The sequence below is a fragment of the Puntigrus tetrazona genome, chromosome 19 (genome assembly GCF_018831695.1).
Source record: "Puntigrus tetrazona isolate hp1 chromosome 19, ASM1883169v1, whole genome shotgun sequence".
Taxonomy (NCBI): Eukaryota; Metazoa; Chordata; class Actinopteri; order Cypriniformes; family Cyprinidae; genus Puntigrus; species Puntigrus tetrazona.
In genome coordinates, this window is record NC_056717.1 from 15,096,450 (window position 1) to 15,110,832 (window position 14,383).

The 14,383-nt window shown below is 37.2% G+C and overlaps 1 protein-coding gene across 1 annotated transcript in view; it reads left to right on the top strand.

Annotated features, from left to right (window-relative positions):
• The window catches only part of LOC122323518 (ephrin type-A receptor 7), a 114,113-nt gene that overhangs the window by 17,996 nt on the left and 81,734 nt on the right, over window positions 1-14,383 (top strand). The window contains 2 exon segments of the mRNA XM_043217398.1: window positions 4,229-4,293; window positions 7,540-8,209. Of these exon segments, the coding sequence (XP_043073333.1) occupies window positions 4,229-4,293; window positions 7,540-8,209 (735 nt within the window).

The following is a 14,383-nucleotide window of genomic DNA, read 5'->3' on the forward strand; positions in this document are numbered from 1 at the left end:
AAGCACATTAACTTATTTCTCTTCGCTCTGACAGCTCAAAGGATCTGGTGGGTAGATGATGACGTTCACGAGCGAGCCAAGCTTCAGCATTTAGGGAGACTGAATCAATAGTTAGCTGTCACTCACATCTCCGTCAGTACATGGACCTGCCGCAACCGGACCCCACGCGGTCACAGCCCCATGACTCAAGCCATTCTCACTGACCGACCGCAGAAAATCTCTTACACCTCGATTTCCGCTCGGCCCCTCTTTTCCTGAAAACGGCGTTTCATTTCCGACTGCCTCCAAGCCTAGCGATGTCAAGATAATGTAAGAGCCAAGCGAGTCGGTTTAGGAAGGATGTCGTGTTGTGTTGGCTCAGAGGGGGGTTGTGTTTTTAAAAGCGGGCGTTCGCCACTGTGACCCATTTCGAAACGATGCCAAGCTGATCAGAAAGAAGAGCGAGAATGACTGAGAGTTCCTCGTGAATACGCCTCCCCCTGCGCGGAGACCCAGGCAAACAGCTGTTATTACGATTCAGCGGCTTGTGTGCGTACGTGCAAACGTTTTCATAGAACCCTAGAGAAAAGCTAGCGCTCTTTAGACCCCAACGGCAGAGCTGAAAGTTTAATGAGGTCACGAAGGTCTGTGTGGTGCTTCAACTTAATGCGCTTTGCCGTTCGGTTGGCTTTAACGGCCACTAGCTCATGCGCACACATAGAGAGTCCGTTTTGGTTTGTGTGTACGTGTGTGTGCTTATTAGAGGGATAATGTTTGGCCGATGAGTGTCCCACAGGTCTCTGGACTCTGATTGGTGCATTCTGAGCCTGCTTGTGCTTTATGTATATACGCAGATAAGCTGCATGGAAGCGAGTTTAACAACATGTGCCTAATCCCCTCTATTGAATTTTATGGTTCTCATATTATAATTCTTTCACTGGGATTTACATAAGTGTGTTGGGTTTGACAGGGAGATTAGTGCCCTTGTGACATAAGCACATCCTTCAGTCAGTCCTCTTTCTGACGTTCTTTGTTTGTGACCTCTCTTCAGAGGTTAATTTGGGTTTTTGGGGATGGGGGTGTAATTCTGCTTCCAGGTTCCGCTAATGTCTGGAGGGAAGAATGGTGCTTAATGTAATGAAGGTTATGTGGGGGGAGTCCATTCGCAAAATAGAGACAGAATGTGTGCGTTTTTTATGAATTAAAAGCCCCGGAATGACGTTTCAGAAGTTTGTTGATTTAATGGAGCAGTTCATGTTAAAACTAAAATGTTGTCATTTACATTCATGTTCAAAACCCTTCTGTAGCACATGATATTAAATGTTTAGCAGAATGTCCAAGCTGCTTTCTTTTTTTAATGGCGACTGTCATTCTGTCATACAGAATGTCTGTTGAACAATGACTTAAACCCAAATCTGTTGCATGGTTAGAAATGACTTTGAATATAGCACTTGCGTTTTGTCACCTGTTTTATGACCGCTTTGCATTAAAGCATTAAAGCTCCATTAATTGCAAAAGTGACTTTGGAAACTTGGAATGGCTGTTTGGATGGAGGCAGATCTGAATGTAAGAATGTAAGATCTCAACTGTAAGAAAGGGAAGCATACAAAATTATAGGAAAAGTCTGGCATACATCAAAACGTATGAACTTGATTTTCAAGTGAAAATTCGATTTTAAAAAGTTGCCAGCTCTCCAGTGAAATCTCTCTCTCTCTCTCTCTCTCTCTTCTCTCTCTCTCTCTCTCTCTCTCTCTCTCCAATAAGATGAGTCACTTGCATTTAGAAAACAGACTTTATTAAGAGCACATCTTTAAATCTATCCATTTGCGTTCCACAAAAGAAAGACAAATGGGTTTGGAATGACATGATGCAAGTAAATGATTTTTCATTTTTGGGTGAACGATTCCTTCTATGTCTTGTTTTCACATGTTTTGCTGTTTTTCTGTCTCTAGTCAGACCTCACTGTATCTCTTGTAGTATAACTTAGTCTGGCACAGCGTCTCTCTTTGTACTTTTCTGCGTGTCTCTTGAAGGTCAGATCAGTAGGGGGCCGGTGTCAGCAGAAATCATATGGCATCTTGTCCCCTAAAATTAGAGAGACCAAGCAACAGCTGTTCTGAGGGTGAAACCACTCAACCCCCACCCCCTCAAACCAACTGAAGCAAAGTCAGAACACTTTGACAAATTTATGTCTGTTTACCACAGAAATCCTTGGGAACGTAGAGTACTCACCGCTCAGTACATTTTCTATGACCCCCTCCCCTCCTCCTCCTCCCTCCATAATACTTGGCACTAACCGCAAGTCAACAAGGCAAAAAAAGGCTCTGAGTCATGCTGTAAGATACAAGTGCTCTCATGGCAGAAGTGCACAGATCCTCTGAAGGATCCTTCTGCAGCTCGTCTGGCTTGTGAAGAGGCATTCAGACTAGTTGTGATGTCAGGGCTGTGTGTGCGCGTGTGTGAGTATAGACTCTGTGTCATGGGCTTACAGTGGTGGCATTTTGCTGGTCTCACGTGGCTATGTGTTTGACAGCAAAGAGGCGAGCAAAGAGAAACAAGCATTTTGGTAGCAATAAATAATGAATAATTCATCTTCTGGTAACACACCATGTTCAGCAAAATGAGGGCAGGTATGTGGCGGAATGTGGGTCCTTTAAAACACTAACTAGGCAAACATATACCTATACCATATACCCGTTTGGAGTCAAACGTTTATGCTGTATTATATACTACTATATAAGTACATAAAATTTAGAGCACCTACATATCTTTCATAATTTTGCAGAGCAAGATTACTTTATTTTTGATTAAGTAAATTCAGCATTTGAAAGATTTCTTCTTGAAAGAAACTTCTTTCAAAAATATTAAATGGTAACACTTTACAGTAAGGTGTGATTTGTTAACATTAGTTAATGTATTATATGTGAATGAACAACGGACACTGCATTTATTACACTCTTCGTTAATCATTATTAATGTTAATAAAAATACAGTTGGTCATTATTTGCTTATTTTAGCTCCTTTTACATTAACTAATGTTAACAAACAAAACGTGTGATTTTTAATAGTGCGTTAGTAAACGCTTATTAACATTTAACTAGGATTGATTAATGCTGTGGAAGTGTTGTTCATTCTTAGTTAATGTTAACTAATGTAGTTAACTAATGTTTACTAATCAACCTTATTGAAAAGTGTTACCCCATAAAACCCTGCTCATCCATAACTGCATAAAAAAAGAAAAGTTTATTTCTAAATATAAATAGTAGACAAGTTAGTCCTTCCCCAAGCTCACACCACTGTTTGAACGATAAGTTGAAATGTTGGACTGCTCAGAGTGTTTTTACTCTCTGCAAGTGTATTTGCCTTTGCACAATACTCTGGAAAAAAGATACATTAGCATCAAAAAGACATGTTTGCCCTTATAAGTCTTGTTTTGTACAGGTTTAGGCAGAGTGTTTTAGGAATGAAAGGCAGTGGCGCTGTCCGTGGTGCTGAATTGGCCCTACAGTCAGGTCGCTGTCCGGGGTGCTTACACCGTGTTTCTGAGTACTGGGTGTTGTCTGTGGTTCTGAATTATAGGCTTCATCCCCGACAAGCCTTGTCCAAGGTGCTGATTTAGAGCCCAGGCTCCATTTGTGTCAAGGGCATCTTTTTAAAGTGTTTCAGCTTGCCCGAGTTAGTTTACACGGTCTTGTACTTGTCCGAAGTGCTGAATAGCAACATTCAAAGGTTCACTGCTCATTTTAATTTAGTTTATAAGCAGAGTTTCACATTAGGGCTTTGTAATTGTAGAAATGCAGCAGAAATGACAAATGCCAACATGAATTTGCTTCACAGGCCTCTTGGGCCCTATTGCATCACGGTGGTGTTGTAAAACATTTATTTTCTCTTTAGAAAATTAATGTTTAAATGTTAAATCAGCACATTGTACCACAGAATGTATTCTCTGGCCGAGATCCTTCAAGATTCTTGTGCTTTGCAAAGCTGTCCAGCATTATCAGCTGATGACTGGTGCACTTCATTTCACTAAGTGCAGCTCTGCAGGTCTGTCAGTCCCCATTTGAGCTCTAATGCTCCTCTGATGCAGTCACCCTCCAGATCAACAACCTGTCTTCAGGGACTGTGTGTTCATTATTATTGAACCCTATTAGACTGAAAAAGAAAATGCACAAAATATAATTGTGATCTTGTGATTTTGCTACCTTATAAGTCATATTGTTTCTCTCTTTATTTGTTTTTTTTCCTCCAGTTGTCTTGCTGAATTCTAAGGAGTCCCAGGCAGAGCTGGGTTGGACATCATATCCTTCTAATGGGGTAAGACCTTTATGATTATTCATTAGATCATTGTAGTTGTAGACTTTAGTTAGGTGGAACTAAAACCATAATGTAGTTAACTTCAGGCAGCTAAAACAATAAATGATCAAATTAAAAACAATTGGTAATGAAAATAACACCAAAACGATTATAAAAAAACATCCACCAGTCATGTCACTTTACATTTATTGACTAACACTTTTGAAACTTTCTATGAAACATAGCACATTGTGTGCTTCTGCAGAAAGAAAATGAAAAGTCAAGCAGAGTGCTTTTATATTATGAGCTTTAAACAAATGAATAAACATAACATTAGATGCGGGTCGGTGTTTAATGTGTTACAGACGTGTTTCCTCGGCGTGTTCCCCACTTACTTTTTAATGTTTTTATCCTTATTCCTGTTTTCCATTTTGCATAATGCTGAAGAAGTGAGTGTAATAGTTTTTTAGGATGTTTGTTTATGAGGTTGTATTATATAATAGATTTTTATGTTTTAGGCTTGCGTTTTATTCCTGAGTATTTTCTTGTCTATTGTCTGTGTACTGATGGATGTGATAAAGTCGTGTTCTAGCCATTTTTTTTCTACAAAAATGACTGGACAGTGTGTATGTACACCATGAATCCAAGGCAAATTTCCCTGAAGGGATGATAAAAAAAAAGTGTCCTGTGCTGTACTGAACTGAATTGAGTTCAACAAACAGATGGAGTGCAATAGAATAGGAGCAAAATTTTTTTTCAGAAAATAAAGATGGAATTTTCATGTCCAGTTATTCAAGACAGATTAATCGTTTAGCAAAATATTTGTTAGTTTCAGCCTTGGTTCATTGGAAATAAATTTGCCTGCATAATGAATTAGCATTTGTAATATGTAAAATGGGAAGTATAAAATTATATATTTGATTAATGGAACAGTTTTTTTTTTTATTTAATTTTTTTTAAGTTTAGAGTTCCCCGAGTCCCAACCATAATTTATAAATCAATACATTTGAAATTTTTAGTAATAACAACGTCAATTTAAACGTTTTTTTGAGAAATCTGTGGAATAAAATGTATAAAAACTATAGATAGGTAAATAGATAAATAACAGAACCAGATTATTTTTTATGACGTTTGCTTACATTAATGGTTCTTGCCTATTTCTCAGCATATAAAATTCAGTAGCTTCTGTTGCAACACAACTGCTGTAAACCAGTGTAATCCAGATAAATTGGGCTAAACGACTCATAACCGATGAAGCCACTGGTCTAAAAATGCTCACTTGGTTACTGAATCATTCAAAGTGTTTACCGAATTAGCATCTGACTTGTTCACTTGATTGCAAGTCATCGGTTTCAGTCATATCTGACTCTAAATTCACAAACAAGTGTTAATGTGTCATGATGTACTTGAGGTTTGTGAGACATACATGAAGTGGCTGTTCAGTGGGATTTTGGGCTAAACCCTATACCCATTTTTTTTCTATCTCTCTATCTCTCTCTCTCACTATCTCTCTCTCTCACGATCTCTCTCTCTCACGATCTCTCTCTCTCTCTCTCTCTCTCTCTCTCTTTATCTCTTGTTTCTTTTCTTCATCTCGATTCCCCAACTGTATTACTTACTCATCCCTGCTGTAATCCCAGTATGGACTGCTTTGCCCTCCCCAGATAAACCCCATTTGTCTCTTTCTGTGTCCTATCTCCCATCTTACATCTTCTTCTCTCTTTCTCAATGCTAAACCACGTGCTAAAGATTACATGCATAGCTTGATTCATAGCTGAGATGAGCAGTAAGCCTTACAGAGGGCGGCTCGGCTCAGGACAGACACGTTCCGTCATTCAAACGTTATCTGTGAGGAAAAACGTCTGCGTGCTGGGGACTCGCTACAAGCTGTTATTTGTTTAGCTTGTTAATTCTGGACCTGACAGCGATTTAAATCCTCCGTCTCCTGCTCCCAGACGTTGCCCACCGCAGCTGCGTGGACGTACACACACGCGTACATGCATACATGCTACGCCGGTTTGATCTCTCTGTGGTTTTTAACGGGATGCGTTGAAATTCAGTGCCACTCATAGTCGTATCTGTGGAGAGACTCTGCCAAACTCGGATGCGGATTCAAACTGCTCAATTCCCTCAGAAACGAAGGATCTTCATTACACTGCAATTAATTGTGAAAACACTGTGAGAGTGTTCGTCTTCAGAGGCTCATTATAATCTCTCTACAAGACAATGAGCTTGTTTGTGGTGCTGATTGAAGATGCTTTAGTCTTTAATATATTCTGTGTTTGATATACTGTAGCTGATTTGGCATGAAGCTTTATAAACTGTACACAATAAAAGTATACTAAAAACTAAAAGTATACAAAAAATGTGCCAACATATATTGTCATTATTGACATCTCTAAATCTGCAGAAAGTTGGTAATTTACATATTTGTGTATAAAGAGACCCCCTCGACAAAAGTCCCCTTTGTAGGCATTTAATGCACCAAAGGTATATATAATTATAAATATATATATATATATATATATATATATATATATATATATATATATATATATATATATATATATATATATATATATATATATATATATATATATATATATATATATATATATATATATATATATATATATATATATATATATATATATATATATATATATATATATATATATATATATATATATTTTATATATATATATAATTTTTTTAAGTGTTTATTTTTGATTTTCTATTTACTGTTAAAATATAAAAGACCGCCAATGTTAAAAAAAAAAAAATTTGTTGCTAAAAATCTTTTTTAGTTTATTGCATAGTCAAAAAGTTGGTACAGTCTTTTTTTTTTTTCACCAGTGTTAGACAAATAGACAATTCTTCAAGCACAATGAAAATGTTTTATTTTAGATTTTTAAAATTATTTTATTTGCCAATGTTAATAGATAAAAGACCATGACATTATAAAATTATACATTTCACCATTTTATTATTAAATATATTTTAATATTTATTTTATTTTAATCAATGTTAATAGATAAAATATCATAATTTTTAAAGCAGTCAAAAAGTTTGCACTTTACACCAATATTAATATGTTTTATTGTTATTAAATATTTTATTGTCATTTAAAAATAATAAAATTAATAATAAAAAAATCTCATTTTTGTGTTATTTTTGTTATATTTGGGGAAATGGCAAAAAGAGTCTAGATGTACAGTCTGTGAGTCCTATTCAAACATTTTTTTTCTCTCTCTCTTCTGATTTCAGTGGGAGGAAATCAGCGGTGTGGATGAGAAATACAAGCCCATTCGCACATATCAAGTATGCAACGTGATGGAGCCCAGTCAGAACAACTGGCTCCAGACGGGTTGGATATGGCGGCAGGGCGGCCAGCGCATCTTCATCGAGCTGCAGTTCACCCTGCGAGACTGCAACAGCATTCCAGGCGTCTCCGGCAGCTGCAAGGAGACATTCAACCTCCTCTACGCCGAGTCCGACTGGGACCTGGGCCGCGTCACCCGCGAAGACCGCTACAGCAAAATCGACACCATTGCGGCGGATGAAAGTTTCACGCAGGGCGATTTGGGAGAGCGCAAGATGAAACTTAACACAGAAGTCCGTGAGATAGGACATCTCAACCGCAAAGGATTCCATCTGGCCTTCCAGGATGTGGGCGCGTGCGTGGCGCTGGTTTCCGTGAGAGTGTACTACAAACGCTGTTTGTCAACGGTGCAGAATTTAGCAGTGTTCCCGGATACGGTAGCTGAAGCTGCCTTCTCGACTCTGGTGGAGGTGAGAGGCTCGTGCGTGAATAACTCTGAGGTGGACACGGACAGTCCTCCCAGAATGCACTGCAGCGCTGAAGGGGAGTGGCTGGTGCCCATCGGGAAATGCAGCTGCAGCGCTGGGTATGAAGAGGGACACAGCAGCTGTGAGGGTAAGAAACACTCTTCTACCCAAATCTTTGTACTGTAGCGAAAAAGTTTAAAATGCATAATGATTTGAGTTTTGCACAAATCAACGTTAAGTCCTTAAGTCTCGTAATGATTTATACAGATTATAAGTGTTTTTTTTTTTTTTTTTTTGCCAGATGATGATGATGATGATGATAGTTCATGCAAAAATGCTAATTGTCATCAGATATTTACCTTTTAAATAATTTTACATCTGCATGACTGACCTACCAACTGCCTTGCTGATTATTAATAAGCAGTACATTCAGAGTTTGAGGCAAAAAGTATTTAATGGTTTGTTAATTGGGGGAATTAGACCTTAAAATAACACGTAACAAAAAAAAACATGTTTATCTTTTTTCCATGTTTGTGCAGTTAATATAGACTGAAACATTGAATCTTTAAAAGCTTCTAAAATATCATTAAAAAAGTAAACTATTCATAAATATTCTCGCTTTCTAGTGAGCTGTTAATCATCGCAACTGCATGAATAAGCAAAACCAGATTTGTCACCAGAAATGGTAACACTTTACAATACATTTGCATAACTTAATGTATTTGCATAATGTAGCTAATATATTGTGTGTTTAGATTTGTTATTGTTGTTGTTGTTGATGTTGATGTTGTTATTATTATTATTATAAAGCACATGTAAAAACAAGTTGGGTTCCCAGGTTTCATCCAAAGTGAGTGTATTGTATAAAACAGAATTAACAACTAGACAAGTATTTTTGTAACTAATGTAGTAAATGACACCTTAAATGAAAACTCAAGGGAAACCTCACTGTAAATGAAAGTGTATTGTATAGTGTTACTAAAAAGTTAACTGGTTTCAGTCTTTACTATAAATCTGTAATATTGCAACTTGGAATTGAGCACACAAGTCATATAGTTTTAACATTATCTTTATTTATTTCTTTATTTTTTCACAGCCTTAATCATTAATAATAAGATAATAGCCAGGATAAATCTTTTACTTTTCATGCAATACAGCTATTCGGGTTTAGAACATTTTACGGGCGAGTAAATGATGACAAATTGAATTTTTATTTTATTTAAAGCCCAGCTTATTTTCAAATGCGGAGGATTTAGTCAGATTGCTTTTTTAGATGCGCGACATGACTGTTTTAGAAGCTCCCAGCTGTTTGGTTGCTTTGACGTGGGTCATTCGTTCGGTTTCACTTCAAGGGTCAGAAATACGTCAGCGCTGACTGAGAGTGTCATGCTCTCTGAGCTTTCTGTCTGTCAGTGTTTGGGTGGTGAAATCTCTCCTCCCACTACAGCTGTATGTCATTTGACCAGTGCGTCACTGCGTTATCAACAGCCGCTACATGGTGTGTGTCTGTGTGTGTGTCTGTGTGTGTGCGTGTGTGTGTGTGTGTTTGTCAGTGTGATATTTCACAGTCCATCTTGAAGAATTGTGTGATGCAGTGTGGGAGTTGTAGTCAGTTCACACGTACATCAGCAGGCTGTTATAACAGACCCTGCATTGTGTCTTTATTTTGTTATTGTTGTCAATGAATCATAAATCACTAAGAGGCATGTGATACGTGGGCGAAGTAAACTTACCAACAAATACGTATTGGGCAAATTTATAGAATCTCTTTAATGATAAATGCATATGTTTGAAAGAGATGTGATACATAAACTTGTGCTTCATTTTATTTATTTATTGGTTTGTTTATCATTTTGCTAATTTAGCATGACATTGCCAAATTTGTATTAAAAAAATCTAATAAAATATTTTTTAATTTTTTTACACAGTTACACCTTTTAATTGCTTATTAGCATGCATATTACTAGAATATTAGCAATTTATTACTACTAGTTAAGCACATATTAATGTCTCATTTTACATGACCTTATTCTACATCTCTAAATACCTAAACTTAACAACTACCTTACTAATGTTAATAAGCAGCAATATAAGAATTTGAGGGAAAAGCTGTAGTTAATAGTTAACAAGTGACCGCAAATATTTAATAATATTGTATAATATAATATTCAATAATACAATTATAAAATATAATACTGGAATATAAAAAGCATTTATTATTAACAATATAAATATATATTAATACAATACTATGTTATATAATACAATGCAATATGTACATACACCATAACATAACAGTTACTGCATGCTGTTCAACTGAATGTTTGTTGTCTCTGTTTCTCTCTCTATGAAAGTCTTGGCTGCTATCTCAGCTCTATGATTAGTCCTGTAACCCCAACATGATCTTTTACACACTCGGTCACACTCACTGTGGGTGAGACGGACTGTCAAACGTCCCATGTCCCCCTCGCCCCTCGCTAACACTTCTTCTTTATTCTCCTCTGTGCGAGCTGATACATATGTCCTAACACAGCCTGTCCCTGACTTCCCGTCTCACCTCGTTTGCGTCGCAGTACACTTTTCACACACAACCACAATGACAGTTTACTAATCAACACATTTAAAGAAATATGCAAATATGCCAGGGTCAAGGCAAGTCAGCTCTTTATTCAATCCTCACTTCCACTCAATTCCTCTCAACTGCTTCTTAATTTTCTACATGCCTCGGCTCCAATTAATTCAGCTCCAACCTTTTAATACACCGTTTTTAATGCACACTTTTTTTTTAAACGAATTTTAAAGTCAACATATTTAACTTTTTTTTTTTTTTTAATACTTTTTTAAGGAATGTTCTGGGTTTAAGTCAAGTTCAGTTTCTTTTTCTTATGTTTAGCAAGTAGTCAGCTAGTCTTTCACCTGAGGAGGGAGTTTCTTTCAGACTCCCTTTATCTTTTTGAGTGTTTAGCTGTGCCCACATGCTCTTTGTTTGAAAATGCGAGCGTGTGATGCTTCAGATGTTTTAGTCATGATGAGCTGTATGTGTAAATGGTGTTACTACATCAGAGAAAAGGCTTGTCATAACTCTCAAAAGAGAGGATGATTCAAAGGCCAGAGATGAACAGGATTTCACACCACACATTTAATGACACGGGGAGACCAAAACCACCAGCCAATCAGAGAACGGGCTGGAGCTGAGGAATGTGTGAAGGGACAGATTGGATGAGACCTGAGAGAGATGGAAGGAGAGAAAAATTTCATACATGGTGGTAATTCGAAGTGCTTCACAGAAAGTATATGTAAAGTAAAATAATCATAAAGTGATCACAATAGTAAAAACAATGAATTAAAAAATAATAATAACAACAATAAACATAGAATTTAAAAAAAAAAACTCTTCTGCACTAATTGGAAAAAGTTTTGAAAACATTTTTACTTTTTTAGTATTAGCAAATTAAATGTTGCCTTCTAGAATTTTTCAGTTAACTATTTATTCAGATTTTCCCAAATAATCATAAATAATCATAAAAGACATTTATTGGAGGTAATACTGCTACACAATATTGCTACACATTGTTTATTATTTCATTTTATTTTAAATTGATTTTTTTTATTTGTGCTTGTTCCATTTCATTTTATTTGTATGTTTATTTATTTTTGTGTATCAATTGTTTTGCTTTGTTCTGTTGTGTGTCGTTTCCATTTTTGTTCGGGTTTTTTTGTTTTTTGTTTTTTGTTTACTCTTGTTGTGCTCACACAAATGAATTAGTGCTTATGCAGGTGATGCCAGCTTGAGCCTGACCGTCAACACTTCCTGATCCTTTCCCCCTCTCTTTATTATATCCTGCCTCTCTCTGTCAATAAAAGTTGTGAAAATCTAGAGAATAACACAAAATATTCATTCATTCAAAGAAGAATAATGAAGCAGAAGCACGGTGGAGGGACGGAGGGAGAAAGGCATGAAGTATGGATGAGGTGGACTGAAGGATTGAGGGATGACGGGAAGGAGAGCCGGTGAATTTGAAGATTGCGGCGGCGTCACTCGGTGTGAGCTCAGGTCTCAGCTGAATGCTAATGAGATGGATGTGCGGGGCAGACTCGTCGCTCTCTCAGGAACTCTGAGCTATTGATCAGCTCTAATGCTTCACTAAACTGTTCAAGCACTCTGTGGATTTGTCCGCTCGCCGTGTGCTGTGGGCCGGCACTTTTGGACGTCTGTACGTGTGTGTGAGTGTGTGTGTGTGTGGGAGAAATAGAGGGAGAAAGTGATGTTAATGAGTGAAGAATGAACGGCGATTCTGAAGAGTGTGAGTATGATTTATGCGTTCGCGTCTGTGTGTGTGTGCAAGAGCGAGTGTGTTTTAACTAAATGGCTCGATAGTATTGACCTAGGCCATGAGTAGCTGTTGATTGTGTCTGGAGAGGTTGCACTTGACAGGACTGTGTGTGTGTGTGTGTGTGTGTGTGTGTGTGTGTGTGTGTGTGTGTGTGTGTGTGTGTGTGTGTGTGTGTGCGCGCCATGAGCCTTGAAGCATCACATTTAATTATTTGCAGGCCGCTGTGGGCCAGTGTTCTGTCTGAAAATGCAGGGAAGGATTTAGGGGTTACTGGAGCGGTATTTCTGATTTATGTTCAGTCAGTGATAAATGCAAATTCTGATAAACTGCGTGAAGTCTAATCATTACAGTTTAACACGTAGCAGAAGGATTTGTGGATGTTTGCCTTGTTTTGTTCATTAGTTGGTCTGTCATCAAACGTTTGAAGGTTTTAAGGTAACATGAAGTCAAGGTTTACGTTCTTAATGCGTGAGGCACATCTACTATTTAATTTTTTTTTATTCTTCTGATTGTTCTTTTTTTCCTTTTCTTTTAATCTTTTCTTTTTCTTGTTTTGTTCTTGGTTTCATTAGGAATGTCAGCTTGCAAAAATGAAATGGGCCTTGAGTAATGAAAAACAAAATTTTCTTTTTAATTCGTGTTAATGTTTATTTTGCGACTATTCATCAGTGCGTGTTATTACTAAGAAAAACAAACCTTCATAATCTTTAATCAAAATAAAAATGTTCTCTTCTAAAACAACTTGGTTTTTCCGCTGATGTCGCTATAGAATAATATTAACCGATACCTAAATAACTTATATTTTATTTTATTTATTATTTCATTATTATTTTTTTCCTTTTTTTTCATTTTAATTGCTTTATTTAAAGAGCTTTATTATTTAAAGTGACAGACAACATAACTGCGGCGCATGCTTGTTGTAAACACAACATTGTTGTGCGTTATTGGAGATACTTATATATAGTTATCTTTACAGTTGCTTTACTCAGGAATATGTCATGTGTTAGAAGCAAAATGGGTAGTAAATGCTATTTCATGTTTTACTTAAAAGATAAGACAGGAAGCAACGTTTTAGTCAAGTTAAAAGCCCATATGATAAGGGATCTTCTGAGACATGCAGTATGTTTCTGCACGAATACAAAGCTTTCAGTTAAATGAATCAGATGAGAAGCGATTGTCTCTCCGTTTCTCTCCCACTCTCTGTCTCTCTTCATATGCCTCTGAATGACTGTGTGAGTGGAAGCTTAATTTGAGGACAAAGTGGTGAAATGTTGAAGACCAGAGGGCATTTCAGTATACTTACAAACTGTGTGTGTGTGTGTGTGTTGGGGGCAGTGCAGGTCATCCGTTGTGTCTGTGGGTAGCTGCTGTGTGTCAGAGAGCAGCTGATCTGATGCAATGTGATGTACCAGCAAGTGCAGCTCTAGAGAGACCATCTGCTTTAACAAACACCTCGGCCTTCCCATTGCGCACATTTAAAAAATTATGTATATTTTGAATGTGCGCATTTAAATTCATTTGAAACTTTCTATCAAGTTCACCTAGAAGGTTTGTTCAGTTTCTTAAAGGTACAGTAGGCACAAACAGAGACACGCGTCTTTAGAGGTAGAGTAGCAAAGCAGCCCATTTGAATATAACGGTCATTTATAGCTGGGCTGTAAGTATGAAATAAAATGCTGTGAATGTGCAGAAAGGTTAGGCATCCTAAGTAATTACAGGGATAGCACAAACCAAGCAAAGAAGGAAAGAGACGAACTAATGACAGGGAGAGAGAATGGAGGAAAAAGGGGAAAACATAATTAGACATGTAAGCATGGGACTGAGTGTGTGTGTGATTTGTAGTAGTTTAATTAAAGGTGCTGTTGTAACTCACAGATGTATAATTAGAAAAGTCTTAAGCCTGCAGCAGCTGCTGAGATCTTTCTGGTGTGTGGCGACTCTCACGCCAACGTCTGCCATATTTCCACAAACACCCTCACGCAGCTTAG